Source organism: Triticum aestivum, chromosome 1D (assembly GCF_018294505.1).
Source record: "Triticum aestivum cultivar Chinese Spring chromosome 1D, IWGSC CS RefSeq v2.1, whole genome shotgun sequence".
Classification (NCBI taxonomy): domain Eukaryota; kingdom Viridiplantae; phylum Streptophyta; class Magnoliopsida; order Poales; family Poaceae; genus Triticum; species Triticum aestivum.
This window is the reverse complement of record NC_057796.1, coordinates 164,938,805-164,957,013: the sequence shown is the minus strand read 5'-3', so window position 1 is coordinate 164,957,013 and position 18,209 is coordinate 164,938,805. Positions and strand designations below refer to the sequence as shown.

The following is an 18,209-nucleotide window of genomic DNA, read 5'->3' as shown; positions in this document are numbered from 1 at the left end:
CTGAAAAAAGGACTTCAAGTTACAGAGCTCAGAGCCAATACATCTAAGGCAGAGAAGATCAGAATTTCGAGAGAACAGAACACTTAATTTAATCATGATGTTCCCTAGAGCTGGCATTGGCTGATTTTCACTTTTTTGTTGCATATGTAAATGTACTTTTTTAATTAATGAAAATATACCGTAGAACAATTGTTCTACGGTTTTGGCTCAAAAAAATATCTAAATATCTCTAGTCTATACTCCTATATAGTGTATGAATATCAACTCATATGAACCGTTGGATCTTTCTTATCCAATGGCTCAGATTTAATGTCATTAGCTAGAAGACAATGTGGCTGCAGCTACACCATTGGATAGACTAATCCAACGGTTCATATTGCAGGGATTCGCGGTGACCCCGCCAATGTGGCAGCATGCCTCTGAGCAGGCTTGTACGCACGACGTGATTCTTCCATCTCTGTGTAGAAAGTTCTCGCATGCTCACGTAATTAGTGATTAGTACGACTAGCAACAGGAGAGAGAAAGAGATGGAGGGAGCTCTGGCATGCTCACGTGAGGATTACTACTACTAGGCTACTAGCATAGAAATTTCTAGCATGTTCACGGTAGGAGATACGTATCAGATAGAAGAAATGACATGAAGGCATGCAGCGGTACAGCCTTTGAAAAGACTTTTTTTTTTACCAAATTAGAAAACCATATGCAAAATAGAAGTACTCCCTCCAATCTTTTTACTCCACATAAGATTTATCTGAAGTCAAATTTCATAAAATTGAAATTTGACCATATTTATATTAAAAAAATATCAACATCTATAATATAAAGTTATCGAAATTAAATCCATGATACGATATTGACTTTATATTGTGAATGTTGATATTTTTCTATAAAGTTGGTCAAACTTTATAAAGTTTGACCTCAGACAAATCGTATATGCAGTGTAAAAGGGATCTGGTTGAGTATGAATGTGATATATGGTGTAACTAAATATCTTTTTTTAGAGAACTAAATATCTTCTACCTTTACTTATAGATTGTTCTACAAATGTTGTGGCATGGTTTTTCCTTTGTTCTATCAACAATTTTTTAGTAACAAAATTAATCAAACATATGTTGTCGTTCAAATAACCAACTATTTTATAGTGATAAATAAGAAACTTAATCTCTCTACAAAGCTCATCTAGAACTTATTAAATTTTATCAAGATTTTTTTCCTTGGTACTTTAAAATGTGCAAAGCCAATAATGCACTGCTATAATTTTTTAGAAGTTTTTTATAGTTGATCATTAATTAAATAATAATTTCCGTGAAAACGCTCATCATAGCTTTAATGATGATAGCTACATTACACACACCCATGTGTGTATGCCTATCTCTAGAAACTGTATGAGATTAGCGGACTTATTTATCGTCCAATTTATGTCCATGTGTGTGTATGGATCTTAGTTGAAGAAAATAAGTTAATAAATACAAAACAAAATTGACATAGGTCCGTGCATAGCACGTGCCATTTACTAGTATCATTAGTAGCACATGAGAATACAGTTGCGAGTACATGATTAAATCAGCTGTTCAGTACTAGAGGACGTACTTCCTTCATTTACTTATACAAGGTCACTGTAAAATATATATTTTATATCTATACAAGGTATCGAGGCAAGTTTTATCATTAGTAGCACATGAGAATACAGTTGTGAGTACATGATTAAATCAGTTGTTCAGTATTAGAGGACGTATTTCCTTCATTTACTTATACAAGGCCACTATGAAATATATATTTTACATCTATATAAGGTATCAAGGCAAATTTTCTCATACTAGCAACTTCTTTAATACTTGCATGCAGCTACTTTCTCCACTCAGTTTTATTGCATGCACGTGGTGTATTGATGATCCCAGTAAACGAAAAGAAAAGCTGGCTTATAAAACATGTATTAAATTTTATTTTGATACTTGTAATTTGAGTTTGTGACCTTGTATATAAAAATGAAGGGAGTACCAACGCTTCAGGATTACACGCAATACCGGAAACATATCTGATTATCAGAACAAGACATGTGTTAACATTGTGGTCCTCGTAATATTTACTGTTTGTAAATAGTACAATGTATAGGCTCTCAACATTTCATATATCACAGCTTTACAGGTTACATTTCTACCCCTTTCTCAAACAGAATTCTGCTAGCATGCAAAACTTGCAAGCTCGAATTAAACCAAAACGCATTCAATTTTGTAAAAAAATGTTACCAAATTTACATTACGCAAGTCAATAGCAAGATGTGGTCCGGCACTTCAGGATTCGCAGGAGCAGATTCCTCCAGCTATATTTCCTTCTATTGCAAACTTTATGCAGATGCTGCAACTGACCCGAACCATTGCTTGAACATATGCATGAATGGGATGGTTGCAATGAGATAATTTTCACAAACATTCTCAGTATCCTCATTCCACACAGGGAAGATGGTGCCACATCATAAAGAACAAAGGACTTCCACCTGGACTTTTCTTATAGCCAATTGCTTGTGATCGATTGTTATGTGTTAGGGTTTGCCATTTGGGCTCTAAAACAACTGGAAGAAGAGACTTGTAGAACCATCACCAAATGACCGAATGTCAGCAGGCTTTACCAATGCTCTACACAAAGGGCAAGTTCGTTCTCGCTCAAACCTAGAACATAAACAGATAAAAACTATCATTAGTTGAAATTTCCAGATGTGGATAAAGGTAAATTAAGGCATAAACCTATACATTGAAACACGGTACTGAAAAGAAAGAAAAGAAAATCCCATTGCACTCCTAATTATACAAAATCAATAGAACATCTGCACTGCCATGAAAAGGTCTTGCTCATATGAGCTCTAGAACCCCTGGTCGTACTAAGAGTTACAAAGTGGTTCATTATCCTGTAAACCATACCCCTTGCAAGTTCATTCAAGCGCAACGAATATGCAAGAACACATTGCCAAATGTAAACAAGATGCAAGAATCAATTGTACAACAAACTAGATGCATTACGCATTCAACCAACAAAATAAAGCACAATAAAAGAACATATAAGAGGAGAAAGTTACCATTCAGAGACACAGTCCTCGCAGAAAATATGTTTACAGCGAAGGAGAACAGGAACGTGCATCTTTTCCTGGCAGATGGCACACATATCACCGGCAGCGACTGCCTGCAGTGAGTTCCACCAACACACATATACATTAGTGGTCTTTAAATTCTTAGCTCCTAACTGAAATGGCAAAACAGAGAGAACTAATCTTATCCATATTCACTAGATTGTGGACAACTGAGAACTTATATACTGGAGTAGAAGGTAAATAACAAAATAATAATGTGATGTAGTCATCTTTAAATAATATAAGAAGAGCAACACAGAATTAGAAACTTCCTCAGGTGTTAGTATGCAATTAAAAAAAACCAGAGTTAAGTGACAATGAAACTCCTGTTAGCAGTCTTTTTAACTCCACAAAGGAGACAGAAAAAAAAACTAATCACAACAAGCAAGAGTTGGGTTAATTCGATATATGACACTGCCAACTTCGCATATTCGAAAAACGCCATTGCAAAAGACGACTTGTAAGAAGCGCGCCAACATTAGGGAACATCATTACACAGTTGAACACAGGGAGTTATCAACATTATTCTCGGAACGATAGTATCCTCAATGTAATGAGTATTCACAGCATACTGCATTTTTAGTTCAGGCACTTGAGAACAAATGATCTTTTCACCTGTTCTGCTGTCGCATAAGACCCATAGTGCACATCTTTACGTGACAATGCTTTCACTGCAGATAAGAATGATTGAACCTGGAGGACACATGGCCAAAAATGAGAGATGGTAAAAATGTCACATGCACAAGACAAGTTTTTACGGTTTTGACCAACTGCATCAGCATGCAAAATGCAATAAGCAAGAAGCAAAAGTACCTTCTCAACTACTGAAGTCAACTTGAAAGTCAGGTATAGCCCAGTAGTTAAAGATGAGAACAGACTCCCATATTCCTTGTTCAGAAAGAAACGGTACCAAACAGGAGTCGGCAATAAAGCACGATATAGAAGCAGAAGGTACTCCACAAGTGTTAGCATTTGTCCCTAAAATAAGAATAGGAAAATCCTCAGAACCAGGTAAAAGCCCATCAGTACTTAAACAAAGGATCAAAGGAAGTTCCATAGCACCAAAATCACAATGATTGAAAATCCAACATTTGGAAGCATTATCCCATTTATTCGTGAATGAAGCCCCCATAACCAGTTGTTCTAAACATGACAGTTCGGTCCATGTTACTCTTACTCCAGAACAAATAGCGGATGAAGCCAACAGCAGAATAACAAATGATGAATTTTCAACATTATTCAGTAAGCGGCATACCGTTAGAAACTTGTGAGAGATGCTTGCAATTATTCCTAGGTGTGAGAATGTTAAAAACTATCTGGTGCTAAAATTTTCATATTGTGAGAACACATGAAGCATTCAGCAGCTGCGCACACTAATTCAGTAGAGATTTTTGGTACTCCCTCCGGGGGGATTGTAAGTCGGCAGGACCATGGCTCCACGATCAAGATGCGTATTAAATATCCTCCCTAACTGAATCAGAATTTAGCGGTTAATTGCCATCATTATTGCACGCTTGTTGGCCTTCCCATGCAGCGCTATCATCGAGTAGAAACCGAAGCATGCATTGGCTAGACGTTCTACAAGGGCTGGAAAGGAGGGCATACAGGCTAGAAATGAGGGCATGCAGTTTTGGCCCTTACAGTTAATTAGGCACCCGACTTCAATGATTACGAGTATAACGACTATTTAGACTAGTCTAGTAGTCTCAATCTGATTGTCGACTAGCTTCTTCGTATAGACTAGTCTGTTGAGTCGAACAGTGGAGCAACTAGTCATCGACTAGTCCAGACTAATCTGGGTGTTTGAGTCAATCGACTCAATTTGGGAGGGATAAGTGAGAGCTTAGCCCACGGGAGGGAAAAAATTGTAGCCCTAGCTTTCCAGGCTCGCTCCACAACGAGCCACCGCACCTGGGACTAGGCCGCCGCCACCGCTGCCACCCACCACCACCACCAGCAGTGGCCAGGAGCATTACGACGCTCTCCCTCCGCTGGTTCTGCTCCTCCCCTGGATCCACCCCTCTGCTGTTGTGCTCCTCCCCTGGCTGTTCTCCTATGCTGATGTGATCCTCCTCTAAATCAACTCAAATTTTATTGCATATTGTACTGTAATATATACTAGTATATAATACTTCCTCTGTAAATAAATGTAAGACGTTTTAGATCACTAAAATAGTGATCTAAAACGTCTTATATATGTTTACAGAGGGAGTACATAGGTATTAGTTGAGTACTGTAAGTTGAGTACTGCAGTACCATGTCGACTAGTCCAGCAGTAGTCTAGACTAGTCATGATTAGTCTATGAGTCTCAACCTCGGCTCGACTCGTCGACTCGCAACTCTTGCCCGACTTGCACTGCAGGAATATCTGGGATGACCAAACGACTAAAGTACCAGTACAGAGGGTAGTATCTGAGGGAAGACCAGTACTATTATGGACATGGACAAAATTTCTCTTACAACAAAGATTGTGCAGTTTGGGGACAGAAGGGAATTTCATGCCAACGGTATAGCTTCACGCTCCATGGGGTGCAACACTACACACAGGATTTTTTATTTTTATTCTTTTGCAGAAAACTACACACAGGATGTTATAAATATGATGACTAAAAGAGCATCACTAAATAAGAAGTTTAAGAACAGACACACAAGAGATTTATCACCTGCCTACGGTAGTTACGGCCTCTGCTGTTCTTGTAGTACATAAGTAGCATGCACTTGACGGTCATCGCTGCCTGGCGGACCATTGTATCTGCATGTAATTCTTGTTTATGAATGTGGATGCGGCAGAACCAACTATGCTAATAGCTATGAAGAGTTCCTTTTGGCTGAAGAAAAAATATGAGTTGCCAATAAGTGTAGTCGTCTCAAACTCCACACTGAAATTGCTGGACACAATCAAGTTAATGCCGTATTTCTAGCATTCCCAGATTTCTGGTGCAGATAAATACAGAAATAAGTTTTCCAGCATACTTATTTTTCTTTTGTGTATTTTACTGAAACTTTTTACAATTGCTCTGAAGCTGAATATCAATCGAGAGAAGTTGACAAACTCAAAGGAATGAAAGCACAACAAGAGCATTATTTCTGTTGCACCACATAAAGTTCTAACAAGCTAACGGGACAAAACAACAATGCTAACTCCAATTATACATCTCCTATTCTTAATAGTTGCAACCCACTGACTAATTTTGCTAAGCATGCAAGGCTTCCAAATCAACGAACCACACATGTTCGCCATGTCATTAATCTACTGTCCCACTAACTATATTTTTCCATGCATGTAAGCCTTTCACATCAACCAATTATGCATGGCTGCCAAATCATTTGCCTCACATCATAATTAATCTTCTATTTTTAAATAGCTGCAACCCACTACCTATTTTTCCTAGCTATGTAACCATGCCACATAAACAACTAATCATGCAAGCCATAATTACTTCTTTTTTTTGCATTACTCTATGTATGCAATGATGCCATATCATCAATTTGTTCATGTTAGTCGTAAGTTATTTTGTTGCATTAGAGTTCACCCACCTTTCACAGTTTGCTGGACATGGCATTCTTTTAACTCCAATTCATTTTTTCTTCTTTTTATACGTTTGTATTTTTAATTGTCTTTAAGCTTACATTTGCTTTCCATTAGTTTTAGATGTTTCCGTAGCAATTATTTATTTACCTTTTAGCAAGGTTCCCGCAGCAACGCGCGGGGCATCATCTAGTTTATACTATATAGTAGCCAGTCAAAGTTTTTTTTCGAAAAAACGCAAAAGCTTTGCATTTCATTGTATTCAAAAGAGGGAGTTTGGTACAATCCTCCTAGGATGCCAGTCACAAGGCAAGTACATGAACATTAGTGAACATCCCAGGTTCGTGGTAGGATGACGCGGAGGCCTAGGGCCCCGGCTCTGGCCTTGATCGAAGCGATCAGTGAGGTAACCGGAGGGCGAGCCCCCTCGAAGACGCAGCCATTGCGATGCTTACAAATCAGCCATGGCACGAGCAGGGCAGTGGAAGCAAGACCCTTGTGCATAGGCTTGGGCGTGTTCTGTCTTTCCGATTGCCACGACAATCGTGGAGTGTGGCGTCATTGTCGGGCGGCGGACAAGGGAGGCGCAGCCATGAGAGGATCGCGTGCCACACCTGTCTAGTGAAGGGGCATCCCAGGAGAAGGTGATGTAGTGTCTCCGGGGCCTGCTCACAAAGCGGACAACATGGTGGGTGTGGCAGGTTGCGGCGCGCAAGGCGGTCAACAGTCCAACAGCTGTCAAGGTTTGCAAGCTAGTGGAAGAAACGCACCCGTGGCGACGCCCAACACTTCCAAGCTAGCCTCCAAGCCTGGCAATGGATGGAGTCGTGGAAGGTGGAGAGGTATGCGGACTTGGCAGAGTACATTCCATTCGCAGTCCACTTCCAGCATAGGCTGATCAAGGTGCCAAAGGCAGAGGTATTCGACGATCTCCGGGATGCCAATCGTGCCATGGATGTCGGTAGCCCATTGGTTTTCATGTAGGCCGTCGGCGACTGTTCTAGACTTGCGGCGTCGTTTGGGGATGCAAGCGTAGAGGAGAGCCGCGACCTCACTGGCGGCGCGGCCGTTAATCCATCGGTCTTCCCAAAAGAGGGCGCGCAGGCCATTCCCGAACGTCGTTGTTGTGGACGCGAAGAAGAACGCGCGTTCCTCGCGGGAGAACTGCAGGTCAAGGCCGTTCCAGGCCCTCCCGTCGCCGGCGTGGCTGAGCCATAGCCAGCGCATGCGCAGGGCGAGTCCAGTGTACTCGAGGTCATGCACGCCAAGGCCGCCAAGCGGGATTGGCCAACAGACGCGCCACCAGTTAACATGGCAGTTGCCGCCATTGGCCTCAGCGCGGCCTGCCCAGAGGAATTCTCTTGATTTTTTCTAGTAGTTTGAGGGTCTATTTTGGCAGCGAGCACAAGGAACTGGTGGATGGGGATCACGCTCAGGACAGCTTTGACGAAGGCCAGGCGGCCAGCCTTGTTCATGAGCCAAGCCTTCCAGGAGGCAGCTTCTCGGCCACTTTGTCGACGACGGGCTGGAGCTGGGCGGTGGTAGGGCAACGCAGCGTGAGTGGGATGCCCAAATAGGTGATAGGGAAATCAACGATGGGGCACCCCAGGTGCTCGACAACATGGGCAGCATCTTCGATGTCGCATTGGATCAGAGACACGGCACTCTTTCTGGAAGTTCACTTGGAGTCCAGATGCGCGCCCAAAAAGGTGCAGGATTTCCTTCACCGCTGTGATGTCGCCAGGCGAGGGGTGGCAGAGGAGGATTACATCATCTGCGTATAGGAGATGGCTGGTATGGCGCGGCGAGGGTGGAGCTGTTGCATGACGCGAAGCTCGATGGTGCGGTGGAAGAGCCTGCCCAATGTGTCGACAGCCAAGACGAAGAGTTGTGGGGACACGGGGTCGCCTTGACACAGCCCACATTTGTGCCAGATCGCAGGTCCTAGGGCGCCGTTTAGGAGAATCTTGGTGCTGGTCGGCGACAACAGAAGGGCGATCCAGTCGAGGAAGTGGTTGCCGAAGCCGTGGCACCGCAGTACGTCGAACAGGAACGACCACGAGACGGAGTCGAAGGCGCGCGCCAAGTAGAGCTTGAGTAGCACGCGTGGGGCACCAAGTTGGTGCAGGAGTCGAGCGGACTGACGCGCCAAGATGAAATTGTCATGAAGGCTTCGTCCGGGAATAAAGGCATTCTGGACGTTGCTAACGAGGCTATTGAGCTTGGGCGCAAGGTGGAGTGACAGCAGTTTGGCGAGGATCTTGGCGACAAGATGGATGAGACTTGTGGCCCTGTAGTCGCCAAGGCTGCTAGCATCAACGCGCTTAGGGAGAAGCGTGATTAGCGCCTGGTTAAGGCAGCTGAAGCCTCGCCCGCGGAGCGCGTATACTTGCTCAAAGACGTTCAGGAGGTCCTGCTTGATGATGCCAGCTGGAACGGAGGAATTCCGCGGTGAATCAGTCGAGGCCGGGTGCCTTGCGCGACGGCAAGCGCTTGATAGCTTGCCAGATCTCATCCTCGCTGAAGGGCACGTCTAGGTCATCCAGGCATGAGGGATGAGTTGTGACAAGTCGATGGTGTAGTCCCGGGGCACGTCAGTCCCAATCAAGGTGTCAAGTGCTCAAAGGTCGCCGCTGCCATGTCGCAAGGGTCGGTGAGCACGGCGCCATCAACCGTGAGGGAATGGATCCAGTTCTTCTGCTTGCGGTAGGTACACTGACGATGGTAGAATGACGTGTTTGCATCGTCGTCTTTAAGAGACGCGATGCGCGCGCTGACGGGCAATCGTACGCTCAAGGGAGGCAAGGCCCAAGTAGGAGAGCTTTATCTAGCGACGTAACCAGTCTTCATGTGACGATAGCGTCCTATGCTCCTCCGCGGCGTCGAAGCGGAGGAGCAGCTCACGGGAGATCGCGAGTTGGTCGCGCACGTTGCCCACCGAGCGCGCGTTCCAGCTAGTGAGCTTGCGCGCAGTGGCCTGCATGAAGCACCGAAAAGGGTCAGCATCCTCCACCGAGTTCCATGCGCTTGCCACAACCTCTTGGAAACCGGCGAGACGCGTCCAATACTCCTCGAAGTGGAACCGGCCATGCACCGAAGGCATTGGCAAGCAGTCAAGCATGAAGGGTGAGTGGTCCGAGACGACCGTGGCCAAACAGCGTAGGTGGCATTCACCGTGTAGCTCCTCCCAGTATGCGGAGCACATCACCCGATCGAGATGGACCAAGGTAGGCAGGTTCTACTCGTTCAACCAAGTATAGTGCCGGCCGTTAGGTAGACCTCATTGAGCGCGAGGTCGTTGAGCACACACTGAAATCCCCGTCATGCGTCTGTTGAGGTTGTCGTTGTTCTTATCCTCATCACGGTAGATTAGGTTGAAGTCGCCGCAGACGAGCCATGGTCCGGTGCAGGCGACACGCGCGTCACGGATTTCCTGAAGGAACGCGGTCTTGCCATGGTCATCTTGGGGCCCGTAGAAAATGGTGAGCCACCAGGGCACGCTGGAGCCATCGGGAGTCGCCACCCGGACGGAGAGAGTGTTGGTGGTGAACATCGGGTCCGTGATCGACACGTCCGACTCTTCCAAGCCAACAAGATCCCGCCACGGGTGCCGCTCGCAGGGAGGTAGACGTAGTCGTCAAACTCTGACCCCAACGTCTCGAGGACCGTTGACGAGTAGATAAACTCCATCTTTGTTTCCTGGAAGCAAGCGATCGTAGCGCTGGAGGTTACAACAAGTGAGCGGATGGCAGTACGCCTGGCGCGGGCCTTTAGGCCGCGGACGTTCCAGTTAATGATTCGAAGGCCGTGATCCATTGGACAAAGGTCAACGGTTGGGCACGCAGCAAAGCGGCTATGTCGCGATCGGGCTGCCAGTGATCACCGTGGTGATCGGCGCCATGGATGGATCAGATGGTAGCTCGCGGCCAATGAGCATGGCGATGACCACCAAGACGGCATGCGGAGGGGCGTGGCTAAAACCCCATCATGGCTTAGGCGGGGATCACCTGGTCGATGCCGATGATGCCCAAGGCGCAGAAGCTAGACTTGTGCGCGGCGCCCAGCAGTAGGTGGGGCACTAGTCTTTGCTTTTGCGATGGTGGCGGAGCGTCCACGTCGCGGCGAGAAGTTCAGGTGCTGCCAGCGATGTTTGCGTCCTGGATTGGGGAGGGCAGAGCAAGTTTGCTTTGTGGCGGCGGCGAGGAAGTCTCCCAAGGTCCAGGTGCTGACGGGGTTGACGCGCTGGCGAGATCGACACAAGGTGACTGGCGGCAAGGCGAAACGTGCAGCGTTGCCCAGCTGCGGTGCGTGGAATGCTGGGGTTGGAGCAGGCGACGATGGGCCTGCGGAGGCGGGCCCGTCAACGTGGCAGCTTGTGCTCAGCAGAAGGCGCCTAGGTTCCTGGGCCGAGGGGGAAACACGGCCCGTTTCAGGGCATCGTTGGCGGCCGCAGGGGTCGAGTGCGCGGCATTTTGAATTTCCAGCACATTTTCCCATGGCGCACAAGTGGGGCTGGATCGCAGGTCAGCCGGGTCCGCAACAGCAGCAGGGGCTGACGAGGGCAAAGCACTGCTTTGTCCCGACAGCGGATCAGCATCTGGGGCGGTTGGGCGCTCCTCTGGAAGCGAATCTAGGACCTCATTGGTGGACGACAGGTCATCCTGATCCCCAAGCGCGTGGACTGGTCGTTGGTGGCCCTACCCTGGTTGGGTTACCCCCCTACGCCCACGGCGACACGCGAGACTGGCTCTGAGCGGGCCCGGCAGCAGGAGAGTTGCGGTTTGGCACCAATGGGCTAGGGCCAGCTGGCGAGTTGGCAGGCACCAGCGCTTGAGTGGGCGTCTCGGTCGGCCTCGGATCCACCGCGGTTGCAGCTTCTGCGAGCGCGGCCTAAGTCCATGCACGCTTTTTCTTCCCCCTCGCTTTCCTCTTTTGGCTCTGCGACGAGGGAGGCGAGCCCCCTCCTGAGTGGGCCATGCATCCATGCATCTCGCAGACCCCTATACGGGCGGTGGCGCAAGCACAGTCGTGGCGGCGCGGGATGCAAGCCAGCCGCGGTCTGGCGCCACACCGTCGGTGCGCTGGCAAGCGTTGGAGCGCGTCCAGTCGGCCGAATCGACCGCCATGCCGTCCGCGCGTCCGTCGGGTGCGGTGGCCGTGTGGCGGCGCTTCCGACCACGCCATCGCTGATGACCGCGCCAGGGGCCATGGCCCGCGGCGTCATTGTCGTTGCCGTTAGTGTTGCCGCCGCTGTTGGCAGCTCCATCAGCCGTGCGGGGGAGGGGTTCAGACCTAGTGAGCCGGACGGAGATGGGGTAATCGAGGGTGCGGACGACAGGGGGCAGACCAGGGCGGGCAACGGGGACTTGCTCCACAATCTCCAGGATGGCCGCCTGGCGAATGGTGGCCAAGTCTCGCACGCGCCCAGCGAGCCGGAACATGGCGAGGTCAGCGCTTATCCGGATGCAGCCGCTCAATCCAGCAGCCAGCCCCCAGAATGTGCTCGGCGATGGACAGATGCCATGTCTGCGCTGGGATGCCGCGAAGCTCGAGCTGCACAGAATACGCGAAGCTTTCGGCGGTGGCGTGGGCGAGCTTGCACCAGGAGATGGAGCAGGGTGAAGTTGTCGGCATTGATGAGATGGTCGCCGGCCATACTGTCCATAATCTGTCGTGACGAGAAGATGAGGAAATCTTCCGGGGCATGTAGGTGGTGACCCGCGCTGGCGCGGTGGGGGCGGAGGCGGGGTGTTGCGCGGCGGAGTCACGCGCGGGCACTGAAGGGCGGCGGCAGGGTCGAAGGCCTAGGTTGCAAGAGGCAGCGCGCGGCGGTCGCCGGGCAGTCAGAATGGGAATGGGCCGGGTCGGCCCGCCGGGTCGCTGACCCGGCCCAAAAAATCGAGGCCAATGGGCCGTGTGGATCGACCTCGAACCATAGTTGGGTCAGTGGAGCCGGCACCGACTGACCCAATGGGTCAGCAGGGTCGACCCACCTCCGAGGCGTGAATTGGAAGCTAGTTACTCGGGCATGCATGTGTTTTGTTGAGTCGTTAGTTCGTTAGTGCCCGCGGGCGTAGCTAGCTAATTCCTTTGAACCTGTAACGTGCACGCATGTAGGATCTGCTGGCAGGCGTGCGCATGGACATAGCCACGGCCTTGCGTATGCATGCACCCGTAGCTGCAACATACCCCGTATCTGATTATCTTCTTTTTTTTTTGAATCAACATATCTGATTACCTGCGATACTAGATAACAACTAAAATTTGGGCCGACCCGAGATACCCGCCGGGCCAGCAAGGCCACTGGCATTTTAAAAATAGGTCGACCCGTGGCCTCACAAATTGGCCTTGAGACCATGAGGGCCAGGTCCAAGGCCAGGGCCGGGTCGGCCCGTTCCCATCCTGACCGGGCAGCAGCGTTTCGCAGCCGCTGGACTCGTGGCCGGAGATGAGGCAGCGGCGGCGGCGCACGGGGTTGGTGCAGTCCCGCACCCGATGCCGCATATCGAGACATCGAAAACAGAGGCCAGCGACTTCTTTGGGGGAGGGACTGTGACGGCGGCGTGGGGGGGTTGGGGGGGTTGGGGCGGCCGGGCGCCGCTCGTGCTGGCGGCGGTTCCCGCGTCGTGGCTGCTAAAAGCCTTCGGCGTCCAGCACGGGTCCTCCATTGACGTGGTGGACCTCCGAGCGAGGGCCCAGGCGAGCAGGGAGGGAACGCAAGCGGCCGGCGCGGTCGAGCGGTGTCGCACCAGGGCCGCGGGTGCGGGGGCGGGGCTTGGCGCGGCCGTCGTGGGGCTACGCGGGATCGACGGGGTCCTCACGACGTCGCGGAAGGAGCGCGAGCCGGAGGACTCACCCGCATAACCGCGCCAGCGGATGCGGCTGTCGGGCTGGAGTCCCCGAAGTAGGTGCCGGTGGAAGGCATGGCTACAGGGGCGGGCACGGGTGGGGAGGACGACTGCAGGAGAGGAGGGCTACCGGCGAGGGCTCGACGGCGGCGAGGCTGGTGGACGGGCTAGGCTAGGAGCGGGGGAGGGAAGGAGAGCGGAGCGGAGTCATCCCCTCAAAATGCTATTGTTCCTGTTCGTCAGTCTAGCCAGTCGAAGTAACAAGCTGAATAAGTCAATTGGCAGTTCCAAAATGAAATTACCTAGATTAAATAAGAAATATAGAAATGGTTCAAATAGGACAGAAGAGCCAACGACTCAAAGGAAGACAATTCTATGCAGCTTGGACAAGATTCAGCTATTGTACACTAGATAGCATTGTGAATGTGTGAGAACAAATTTTACAAGTGTTTCAGGCAGTAGCAATACCGTTAACCATGATGATAAAAATTGCATGCCAGAATGGTGGTATATCTTTTGGAGGAACCATGAACAGAGGTCTAAGAAGATAGTCGTTCCTGTACCACCAATAGACGCCAAACACATGGACCATGAAGATTATGGTGATTCCAACAAGCATAGCAATTTTTCTCTCACCCTGTAAAAGAGTTAAAATAAGAGTTAGGTATATCAAGATGCTGACACTGGCAAATGTTTTCATGATCTAGCTAATGGGTTTCCAACATGTTTGACCACAAAAGGTATAGCACAATCCGAGCCACATGCTATTTGATGACCTAATGTAATGGCCAAAATATAAATCAACATCAAATGCATTGAAATCTTCATTTCTTATAAAAAATTCCACACTAAACAGAGGATAAAAGGGAGGCCATTATGACTAAAAGCTCTCGAGTCTACATATTTAAAAAAGAAGGCACGCCTAGGTGGGGTTTAAGTGCACCTAAGGCTCTAGGCAATAGCAAAACACCTAGCGCTTAATCTGCGTGTGTAAGTGTGTGCTTTGATCAGAAAAGCGCAAAGCAATTACAAGACGCACAATTAAGCCTAGACTTTTTTTAACTACAAGAGTTTATGAATGATGGCCTCAGGAAATTCATTATTTGAAAATGCTTTTATGTTCATGAAGCTAGTAATACAGACCATCAGTGGAACCTCGCTTTATTTCAGACAGTCATCATGGTCCGTTCAAATTCATGAGGATGATAGAAAGGAAGGGCTGTCTTAGTAGACTTCCGCATATTTCATACTAGAACTGAGTTTCTTATGATATGCTAAATTTGGTATATATAATATCATACCTTCAGTGCTGTTTGCTTCTTCAATATATCATTTGACTTGAACATTACAGCGGCAATCCAAATTGTGACAAAGAAACCTGCAGATCAATCCTTCCATTATTGTGGATGCAAATTGCACCATTGCCAAAAAGGCAACAGGAATATACAACTGAAGCAGGAAATCTACATCCAACTCAGTATGATTCTTACAACTTTCCTAGTAGAAAAAATAGATTTGTTGTCCTTACAAGGATTAATATGAATGGATAAGATAGAAATGAAAAGGACCAACAAATGAACTTTATATAGGAAAATGATAGCTACACCACTATTAATGATACACAAATAGCTTTGTTACATTTGTATCTAATTGAAGTAATGCATAAAGGCAGACTATTTTGGAAGACCTTAATTTTAACATATTGGCGTAAATAAAATGCTAGCTGTAGGCCTCCAGATGCAGATCTCTTATTGTATGGAAAAAAGAAGGTTGGCCGGCTCCCCTGCCAGACAAATTAAATGCTAAGAGACTATGCTAAATATACCGATCTTAAGTATAACTACAAAACCATGAAAACATAAACACACCATAAATGCCAGAACAATCTTTACTATTAAAGGGGAATCGGTAGCGTCACCTCCACCTCCTCCCCCGGTTTTTTTTCTCCCACGCCTCCCCCTCCACTTTGGTTTCCTTTTGGGTTTTGTTAATCTCAACAAATGCCGCACAAAATAAAAAACCAACATAAATATGGTAACTTGAAATAATCAAAATAAAATCGGTACTTTCCAAAACCACGTCATGCATTAACTCAATCAAATCAAATAAAATCAATTCTTACCAAATCTCAACTCAATCAAAACTTTCTTTGCCTTCCCCTACCAATACCCAAATCAAATCAAAGCTTACCAAAACCTCAACTAACCAAAACTTTCCTTGCCTTCCCCTACCCTTACTCAAATCAAATTGAATCTTATCAAAATCTATAATACGGTGAGTGTAAGGTATACGTCTGACATGATTGATGTTGAACCACTAGAATATTTATGCCCATGTTGCAACGCATGGGAAATAGCTATAGTTATGTTAAGTAATGAAAGCTAACTCCCAAGGCTATGACTATATTCAGCATTGCATCTACGTCACTAAACGGTAAATAAAAACCATAATATCTCTCTTACGATGATGACCTAAAATTAACCAAAATAATACCCCGCAACATTAGAAAGTTGAATAGCTGCTATGAAAAATCAAACTTTAACATGTTACATCATACTAAGATCAGAACTAAGATCTTGTACTTCTAACAAAAAAGTAACTAAATGATCCCCCATAACAACAAAAGGTCAAATGGACGCTATGACAAAACAGAACACAACATATCACAACTTAAATCAAGCATTAATCATGAGAAATAAGTACTTGTACACCTAAAACACGTTGTATTTTGTTTAGCATCCACATTAGAATGTACCAAAGCTATCTCAACCATTAATACAGCCCAAATATGTTCTTGTGGACTTGTGCCCTAAAAAGGCATCCATTTTGTTTGACAACATATTCTTGGGAGGTTACACAGCTCATGATCGCAACCACATTAAGACGGAGGGCATGCCATTTCCGCAGAGACAACATCTTTTAAACCGGGAGGGAAATGAGTATCAAACCTTGGAGATGCTGCCGAATGAAGACAACGAGCAACAGCAGCGAGAATGGTAGTATCTGCTCGATCCACCGAGCAACGTGGTGCACGTCGTAACGCTGATATGGGCGGTCCCCAGCCCCATTTCCCGTAGCACCGCCACTGCCACCGCCGCTTGCCTCCGCATCAGCACCGCCTCCCCTTCCCGCCACGGAGACCGGGTCAAAGTTGGAGGAGGCGGCCACCTCAATTGAGTCCTGCGGCGAGGCCCCTGTAGCCGTCGCGCTCGCCGTGTCAGGGTCGCCGGGGTCACCCTGGATCCGAATCGAGACCTCTCCATCCCCAGCAGCGGCGGCAGAAAGTAGCCCGTCAGCCTCAGACGACGATGAGGAGGAGGGTACCGCCTGCTGCACCGTCTGCGGGACGGGCCCGGAGGGGACAACGCCTGAGTACTCGAGGAGCGCGGCGAGCGGAGCCTGGAGAAGGCTGGAGGCGGAGAAATTGAGACCGTAGCGGCTGAGGCCAGAAGCCGCAGCACCGGCGGAGGCGCCAGACCCGGTTACCCGGCGATCGGCGGAACCTCCCGCCGGTGTCTCCATAACCGGCGGCGGAAACCTAGAAAGGCGAAGCCGACGGCGCACGCGGAGGCGGAGGCAGAGACCCCTGAAATGGGAAGTTCGGGAGATCCCCACTTTGCTTGGGTTGTTTACATTGCTTTTATTTTCCTTTTTGGCCTTTCGTCGAGGTGCCCCTCCGCTCTTTTTCCTTGTGTGCTTTAATTTGTTTTCAGAAATCGAACCTGTGGATTTTATTTTCTTTGTAAACACAAGGAAGGCGCCATCCCGTGCCACTTTTTCATTATCACCTCATAACAATGTACAACATGAATTACCTTGAATCTGAAAGTTAAGAAGGGATTGCAAAAAAATGGCAAGATACATCGATATTGAAATAATTACTCCTATAAAAATTGATGAAGTATCCGCCACTCTAGGCTCCTAACCAGAGACGAGAGCCTCCTGGACGTCCGTTGTCGGGTGGCTTGCCGCACGATCCTCTCGGGGTCATTCCGAGCCGTTGATAGGGGATCATTTTATAGACTTTTTCGATAAGTAAGAGTGTCGAACCCTAACGAGGAGTTAAAGGTAAAATTTATATTCTCTTCAAGTGTATCGACCACCGATACAACTCTATGCACACCAGCATTTGCTTTACATAGAAACAAGTAGTAAAATTAGAAGTACTTTGTAGGTGTAGTGGAATAAGTTTGTAAGATAATAAAGAACGTGAAAATAAAAAGTTGGGTATTGTTTTAATAAAAAAACAATTTAGTTAGTATAGCGAGTGTGAAAAAGTGGTGGTAGGATTTGCGAGATTGTCCTAGGCAATTGATAACAAAATCGGTAAATCACTATTGCAATTTAATACGAGGGAGAGGCATGAGCTAACATACTTTCCGTACTTGAAACATATGAACTTATGATTGGACCTCTAGCAAGCATTCGCAACTACTAGAAATTATCAAGGTAAACCCAACCATAGCATTAAGTAACAAGACCCCTTTACTCCCCTGGGCAACAACCCCCTTACTCGGATTTAAGCTTCTATCACTATCGCAGCCCATTATAAGCGAATCATGAACGTGTTGCAACACTCTACAGCGGAAACCCCCCATGTGTGCGCGGCACGGAAGGCAGCATAGGACAGCACCAAAATAAAACACGCAACTCAAACCAATCAAGATCATCAATCACCCATAGGATAAGAAATCTACTCAAACATCATGGG

General features: G+C 47.5%; 1 protein-coding gene across 2 annotated transcripts; it reads right to left on the bottom strand.

Annotated features, from left to right (window-relative positions):
• Positions 1–2,039: 2,039 nt before the first annotated feature.
• Positions 2,040–17,153, bottom strand: LOC123180851 (RING finger and transmembrane domain-containing protein 2). Of its 2 annotated transcripts, none has more exons than XM_044593012.1 (8): positions 16,447–17,153; positions 14,800–14,876; positions 13,967–14,135; positions 5,785–5,873; positions 3,935–4,099; positions 3,737–3,814; positions 3,071–3,174; positions 2,040–2,666 (listed from the first exon to the last, which is right to left on the bottom strand). In XM_044593012.1, the coding sequence occupies exons 1-8, from the start codon at positions 17,018–17,020 to the stop codon at positions 2,561–2,563; spliced, it is 1,362 nt and encodes a 453-aa protein (XP_044448947.1). In that variant the 5' UTR covers positions 17,021–17,153; the 3' UTR covers positions 2,040–2,560. The 2 variants fall into 2 exon arrangements, with proteins under 2 accessions (XP_044448947.1, XP_044448948.1); XM_044593013.1 differs by lacking the exon at positions 16,447–17,153 and adding an exon at positions 15,417–16,433.
• Positions 17,154–18,209: the final 1,056 nt, after the last annotated feature.

Excerpts from the sequence above, each read along its gene's own strand:
- LOC123180851 (XM_044593012.1), bottom strand. The coding sequence starts at position 17,020 with ATGGAGACACCGGCGGGAGGTTCCGCCGATCGCCGGGTAACCGGGTCT. Across the intron at positions 4,100-5,784 it reads GCCGTAACTACCGTAGGCAG|GGACAAATGCTAACACTTGT; the intron begins GTGATAAATCTC and ends TTCTTATTTTAG. Across the intron at positions 2,667-3,070 it reads GAGGACTGTGTCTCTGAATG|GTTTGAGCGAGAACGAACTT; the intron begins GTAACTTTCTCC and ends TTTATGTTCTAG.